The sequence below is a fragment of the Trypanosoma conorhini genome (assembly GCF_003719485.1).
Source record: "Trypanosoma conorhini strain 025E chromosome Unknown Tco_14.4_contig_00810, whole genome shotgun sequence".
Taxonomy (NCBI): Eukaryota; Euglenozoa; class Kinetoplastea; order Trypanosomatida; family Trypanosomatidae; genus Trypanosoma; species Trypanosoma conorhini.
This window is the reverse complement of record NW_021704900.1, coordinates 1-6,884: the sequence shown is the minus strand read 5'-3', so window position 1 is coordinate 6,884 and position 6,884 is coordinate 1. Positions and strand designations below refer to the sequence as shown.

General features: G+C 54.7%; 3 protein-coding genes across 3 annotated transcripts, besides 6 other annotated features; all 3 read right to left on the bottom strand.

Annotated features, from left to right (window-relative positions):
- Positions 1–105: 105 nt before the first annotated feature.
- Tco025E_08549 (phosphoglycerate mutase) lies at positions 106–1,113 on the bottom strand (the record flags this gene model as incomplete). The annotated part of the gene is made up of 1 exon (XM_029375396.1): positions 106–1,113. One exon carries the CDS (start codon positions 1,111–1,113, stop codon positions 106–108), a length of 1,008 nt encoding a protein of 335 aa, XP_029224500.1.
- Positions 1,114–1,262: 149 nt separating this feature from the next.
- Positions 1,263–1,285: a microsatellite.
- Positions 1,286–1,658: 373 nt separating this feature from the next.
- Positions 1,659–1,681: a microsatellite.
- A 425-nt stretch (positions 1,682–2,106) lies between these two features.
- Positions 2,107–2,964, bottom strand: Tco025E_08548 (glycerolphosphate mutase; the record flags this gene model as incomplete). Its single annotated transcript, XM_029375395.1, has 1 exon — positions 2,107–2,964. One exon carries the CDS (start codon positions 2,962–2,964, stop codon positions 2,107–2,109), a length of 858 nt encoding a protein of 285 aa, XP_029224499.1.
- Positions 2,965–3,089: 125 nt separating this feature from the next.
- Positions 3,090–3,115: a microsatellite.
- A 90-nt stretch (positions 3,116–3,205) lies between these two features.
- Positions 3,206–3,238: a microsatellite.
- A 3-nt stretch (positions 3,239–3,241) lies between these two features.
- Positions 3,242–3,264: a microsatellite.
- Positions 3,265–4,408: 1,144 nt separating this feature from the next.
- Positions 4,409–4,439: a microsatellite.
- An 80-nt stretch (positions 4,440–4,519) lies between these two features.
- On the bottom strand, positions 4,520–6,884 carry Tco025E_08547 (uncharacterized protein; the record flags this gene model as incomplete). Its single annotated transcript, XM_029375394.1, has 1 exon — positions 4,520–6,884. A coding segment is annotated over one exon (2,365 nt), but the record flags the coding sequence as incomplete, so codon positions are not given.

Sequence of the window (6,884 nt, the reverse complement as noted above, 5' to 3'; positions counted from 1 at the left end):
AACGGCGGTGAATAAACCAACTGATTTTACAATTAAGAAACAGAAAACAAAAAGGTCTTTTTTTTTTAAAAAAAAAAGTGGCGCAGATTTGCGACACGGCGCTGTTTACATGAACGGCGCACCAGTACTCATAGAGCCCAGGAGCTGCTTGTTGCGGTACTTGTACCCGTTGTACTCATTGAGTGAAAGGGGGAGGTTCATCACCTCAACGCATCGGTCGTCAAGACGGAAGCAACTTCGGTGATGCAGGCGTGTCAGTGTGCTAATAGATCCAGTCGGCGGGGACTTCATCAAGTGAAAGGTGTCGACTGTTAAGTGGAACCAGCGCTTTACAAACATGCGTATGGTTTGCCCATGCGTCACAATGACAACGTTTGTGTCCATCGCAAAGTCCAGTCGCTCACGCTGAAAGGCATCAAGAAAGCTTGTCACACGATCGCACACGTCGGCGCCACTCTCGCCGTACGGGAAACGGTAGTAGAATCTACCGTACACTTCTCGCTCACGCAGGTGCTGAAGAAGTTCATCCTTTGACTTGTAACGGCCAATGTCCACGTCCCGCAACCGCACATCCTCACGCACGCCAATGATGGAATCGCCATCCATCTTTTGCTCACTTCTGTACTCGTCGTAGCCTCGCAGCATGTGTCTAAAACTTTGCCGACTACGCAAATAGGGAGAAAAATAAAAGTAGACAGGCTCGTCTCCAACCATCTCCGCTACATGCCTCCCAGCTCTATAGCACTCTTCTTCTCCCTCCGGTGCAATGGAAATGCGCCAATCAGGCGTAGTAACGTAGGTTCCGATATCTACATCGGCAAGGCTCTTGCCGCTACGCACAAATATGATGCGTTTAACCGGTTCCGCGATGACGGTAGGAATCTTCGACGACCGACGAGAAGCGTCACAGCGGATCGTGATGGACATTTTGCCGCCGCCCTCCGTCTGCGTCACCGTCTCGGTGGCTGTTTCCTTCGCTGCAGGAGACGCAGTTGCCGATGACGCCGCCTTCGTCGCGGCGGCCGAGCATATACACTCCTGGGCCGCACTTGGAGCCCCTGCATTTGGCGGATGACTGTGTGTCATGAGCCGCCATAACGCTCGTCGAAGCATTGCCGCCTTGGGCTCGTGTGATGCCCCAGCGGCCACCTCAATACTCTCACCCTACACGTCCCGAGCGAGAAACACCTGAATACGCAGCCAGCGAGAGACCGGTTTTTAAGTTTGCCTGCTCTACAGCTAATAACGGCTGGAATGCAAACCACACAGACACACACACACAACAAAAGATAACAAGGAATGAGAAAAGAACAGCGCAAGACACAAGTAAACAACGAGGAAGAAATCAACGTGTGAAGACGGCCGTGTGGCAGGAGAAACGCGGACGTCCCAAGGAAATGAAGAGCGAAGAGGTAAAGAAGAAGAACACGAACTAGTACAGAGGAGGAAACAGAGCGGGATAGAATCACAACAACAACATAAAGGTGGGAGGGAAGTGAGTTCCACCACATAAACGCACTAAAGTAGCTGCATATACTAAGCAGCTGAAAGGAACGAAGAAAGGGGAAAGAGAGGGAAGGAGAAGGAGCAAAACAGGGAGATGTAGGCTTGCTTCCGTGCACGCCCGGCCTCCCGCAAGCTAAGAATATATTCTTCCAACACACACACACACACACAAACAAAAAAATTCAAAGGATGCTCTACATTAACTGAGTGTCCCTGCTGAACTCACGAAATGGCAGCATTTAGGGCTTTGCGACCGCCGGACCCTTCCCCCCTCCTCCGCATGGAGGCTATATGTGGCAATGGAGCTTTGGGGTGGGAGAGCGGCAGAAGGAAACTGCACACGCTGCCTTCCGCTGCGTCATCGATGGATACCGCAAAGTAGGCTATACGCCGAGAAACAGGGTAGGTGTGCGAGACGTCTGCAAGCATTGAGGACGTCGCATCCATTCGTGCATTACTCCCACAATTTTCTACGAAAAGAAGAGGAAAAAAAAGCAAAAAAAAAATAGAACGTGGTGGTAGCCAAGTGGATAAAGATGACAGGAAGGAGCGGGAAGAAAGACATGGAACAGTGCGTTGTATCCGCGAAGTACCTTCTATTTACAACCCCTCTGCGGGGGTAAATGAGTCCGGGTGGTCCGAAAAAAACATATGACGGTACCGTTTGGTGCAGTCCTTGCCATCGAACTTCATCATTTCCAGCAGCGGGTCACTGCCAAAGAGCTTCTTGCTGATGTCAGTCATAACAAGTCGAGCCGAGTCGCGCCGTTCCAGCACTACAATGGAACAGTTGGGAGGATTGCGCATTGTTTCAAAGGCCCCCACCGGCACGCGGAACCAGCGGGCAATGAAGAGCCTAATGAGGAGACCGTGCGAGATGATCACGACATTTTGGTCCTCCTCCCCCGGCAGCGTGAGCGGTTCATCAGGGTCTCTCGCGGAAAGCGAGTGGAGCTCCAGCCGCTCGCGAAACAGGGAGTCAAAAAATGTGGACACGCGGTCGCCGACATCCACACTACTCTCACCCCCAGGGAAGCGGTAGTACGAACGACCAAACTCGTTGCGCTCGCTCCACGTTCGATCCATTGTGTCCAACGGCTGAAAATTGCCCATCTCCTGCTCGCGCAGTCGCTCGTCCTCGCGCTCCCCCTGCACCTGGGATTCATCTAAACTCTTCCGTACCTCTGCCAGCGTCTGCCGGGTGCGAATGTACGGCGAGTAATAAATATAAAGTTTCTCATTCTTGATGATATTTCGAAGGCGACGACCGCAGTCTAACGCCTGCGCTCGACCACGTTCGGTCAGCGGGATCTTCCAGTCGGGTATTCTGCTATACAGAGAGCGGTCGACGTTTGCCTCCGACTCTCCGTGCCGCACAAGGAGGAGCCGGTGCGGAAGCCATTGACTGTTGGGAATCTCAACGGCGAACCGAGAGCATAGCCGTGGTTGCCTCCGCATCCCGCACAATGGCGCCTCCGCTACCCCGCTAGGCTGCCTGCCTGTTTGCTTGTTGTTCTTTTATACTTTGCCTCCACCCTCTGGCGGGTTCTTTTCGAATTTGCTTCTCTCGTTCTCCCTCTATCGCTGCTGCTGCTGCTGCTGCTGCTGCCACTTCTGGCGACCTGCTTCTTGGCGTGGTGTGGCACCTAAACACGTAGGCCCTCGCCATTGACGGGCAAATACAACGACGCCAGCGCGAAAAAAAAATAATAATAATAATAACGGTAATAATTACGAGGGAGAGAGGGAGAGAGAGAGGAAAAAGTAACCGCGCAGCAGCAACAAAGCAGACGCAATCGTGGCAAAGTTAAAATGACACGAGGCATCAAGACAAAAACAAATAAAAATAAAAAAATTGGCAGGCAGGCAGAAGGCGCCTGAACTGCGCAAACGCAACCACCCCGCACCAGAGCGGGACTGGTCCAATAAATAAGAACGCAACAGGGAACCGTACGCAGGGAATCAAACGCATTTCCCCGCCGCGCGGCAAGGAAGATGCGTGGAAACCGCGCAGCTGCGATCATCACGGCGCACATTCGCCGCTGGGCTATAAGTCAGAATAAAACAAGGTGGTTCCGTCCAGGGCGTGTACAAAGAACCAATAGCCACCCCGATCCCTTACTTGCGAGGCACCTGGACCACTCACCGGATCAAGAAGAGCACGGCAAAAAAAAAAAAGTTGCACCGCAGTGGCGGCCGCGCTGATGAATCATGAAAGCTCCACCACTCTGGTTCCCCGCGCCAGGAGGCCGCAGCCCCATAAATCGCACTCCGTCGTTGCCCAAACCACGGGAAGGCCTCCCCGCCCCGTCATTCTGGGGAAGTTGACTCGACAAAGCGCAGCTGCAGCGAAACTTCACGAAACAGAAACACTCTTCCATCGGCTTAATCAGGCTCAATACCGCTGTCAACGCACAGAAAACTGCGGCCACAGACGCCTATGCTCATCGCTTTCCACTTTCAAAGATCATGCACACGCAAGGACACACGGCTGCCCCCATGATGCCACCTTACGCCGTTCCTCCCCTGTTTTTCCTCCCGGTGGCACTTTATAGCGTACTTCGAAGTGTGTAACTCGCCGCAGGAAAGAGAACGATAAAAACAACGCAAATCTTCTTCACCCCAACGCCAGGAGGCCCTTTTTTTTTTGTTGCTGTTCTTGTTTTTGCCTTAGAAGCATAGGTGTTGACGTCTATCTGCGAGCTGCACAAAACCGAGCTGCCGCTGTCAAATAGTACTCACACGCTCCGGCACTGGCTCACAAACCCCAACCACATCGACAGAGCCATGCTGGCAGCCAATGCGTCTTTTAGTTATTCGTCCCCACCACCACAACACACATCCGGCTTTTGATGGAACTTATCCAGAAGTCTTCTTCTCAAGGTTTCCTTTCCACACCGCATGGGTGTCGGTGCGTGTGTGTATGTGTGTGTACGCCCTGTCTCTGCCCCACTCAATCCCTCATTTCAACACAAAGGCACCACAACCTCCGGCAGACCTGAAACCCAGTGCATCACTCAGACGCCATGGAGAGGGGTCGTTTCCTTGACGATGGTGTTTGGCAGTACGTGGCATCATTCGCGTCACCAGCTTCGTTTTCAAGCAGCAGTGGTAGGTTCAGTCGGTTAGTGACAGGACTGTAGCAGTCCTCGTACGCAAAGGCTGTAACCGCCCCACAAGGATGTAGCACAGCAAGTGTAGGCACGTATCCGCTCGTGTCCTCCGTCACGGTTTGGTCCTCTTCCAGCATCACTTCAGAAGCCACGACATGGGGAGGTCTGCCGCTGCCAGCAGATCGCAGTTGCCGCTGCACACACACATCAGCAATGCCGCAGCCCCGCATTCGTGTGTAGTACTGCGGATGGTGCCGCAAGACGTAGAATGCAACCAACTTGTCAATCGGGAACAGTGTCGTCCTCATCAACGCCGAATTCCGTGAGCCCTCCCCCCGCGTTTGCGCTACGAGCAGCGCCTTCCAGTAGTGTTGCACCATTCCTCGCAGCGCCTTCAGCGTCAGCCGAGACGGCGCAACGCCCTCCGGTGGAGGAAACGGAGCCTCTGCAGTGATGATCTGCGCGGGTCGCCGCAACTTTGGCGTCTGTTGTGAATCATAGCATTCACAGACGTCCCACGCCAAAACTGCACCGCACACACGCTGCAGAAATGGCTGGCCATCCGTCTTGCGCACGAGTAGTTGCTGAATGCCGCAGCCTGCTAGCTGAAGCGCATTCGGATGACTCTGAAAAATGCGAAACAAAACTCCTTCTTCCATGCGAGTCAGCAGCAGAAACCGTTGCTCTTCCACCGTTGCTGTTCCCTTTGCGTCATTGCTTGGGGCGTCCGCCACACTACAGCCGCGTCCACCATCATTGGGGCACGACGGCAGAGCTGCAAGGGACGTCGTGGGACGTGGGTCCCGCAGAAGATGTTGCAAAAACGTCCGCGCAACGTCAAGGCCGCCTTCCGCCACCAGCCAGAGCGGTATATTACTCTTGGCAGCGTCCGTCCCGTCCTTTGAGGCGCTGTCGCTCCTCGGCTTGTTGTCGCCCATCGCGGTGCGCCCCACGAGAAATCCCGCAGGACGTCCCACTTCTGCCTCCCGCCCATCGTCCTGGATGACCGTCAGTGCGAGATTCACCGGGCTGACGCGGCGCACGCGCAGCTCCTGCACACCGCGCTGGCGCAGACGCAACGACGTCGCGAAAAACTCGTGCTGGATGACCTTGCTGACAAACTGCAACTGGGGCTTGGACAGCACAATGCTCCTCGCCATGTCCAAGGAGGCCCAAAGCGAGGAGCCGAGGCGGCAGACAAAATCCGCCAGTTCCTCCTTGCTCTGTGGCAGGGCATTCATTGACGCAAAAATGTTGTCAACCCTGGGCTGACGCACATGCGTCATACCGTCCCTGTGGTGAAGCAGCTGTTCATGTAGTGTGGCCAGAACCGAAACATCGCGAGACATGGCCTGCAGAAGGCGCTCCCAGGTAGGCAAAAAGTGTGAGACGAGTGCGTCGGCGGCTAACGGTGGGAGCTGAAACGGATGATGCTCCCGCTTTGTGTCACGCGGCGCAGAAGGTGTGAACGCATGATACGCCCTATGATCAATGTCACGCAGACACACAGAGGCCGTAAGCGTACCCAAAGGAAACCGCGCCGACACTGTCGCCTCGCGTCTCTCCTTCCACAGCTCTAAAGCTGCATTCAACACTGTCCTAAACGCCTTTCGCTGTGGCGCATCACCGCTTGTTGCCGATGACTCGAAGAGTTGCGCGCACCGTTGCTCCAGCACATCAGTAAGCTCCTGAAAGCGCAACGCCTGCGGCACAGTAACCGCCATGACGACATCCAGGTACACAAACATCATAGAGACAAACAGAAAAACCTCTTGTGCAGGAAGAGACAAGTTCAACGCCATGTGCACCATTCTTGTTGTGAACGAGGATCGTAACGGGCTGAAGAGAAGCGTCGGACACATAAAGCATTCGTATGGTGCCACTGCTGCCACGCGGTTTTGACACAAATGCAGTGGTAGGTTGCCATTATCGTCCTCGTCCCCACGGCTGACAGCTGGGACTTGTGTTGTTGCCTCCGGCGCCTTGCCAGGGGGAGCAGGCTCCGCCAGGGAGATGAAGGGAACCTGTCGCGTGGACACACGAGCAGAGCGCACGGTGTGCAGCCATCGTGAGTTTCGCTCAGCGTCGCTCCGGAAGAAGGCCACATGTTCGTAGAGGGCCGGATGCTCCTCTGGGTCCACGAACAGTGGCCGCCATGATGAGATGCGCTGGAACGACGCGTTGTCCTCCACAGGGAGCAGCCGCTCCGAGCGTCGGAGTTCCGAGAAGATGAAGCTCATTGTCTCCCAGAATCGCGTCTTCCCG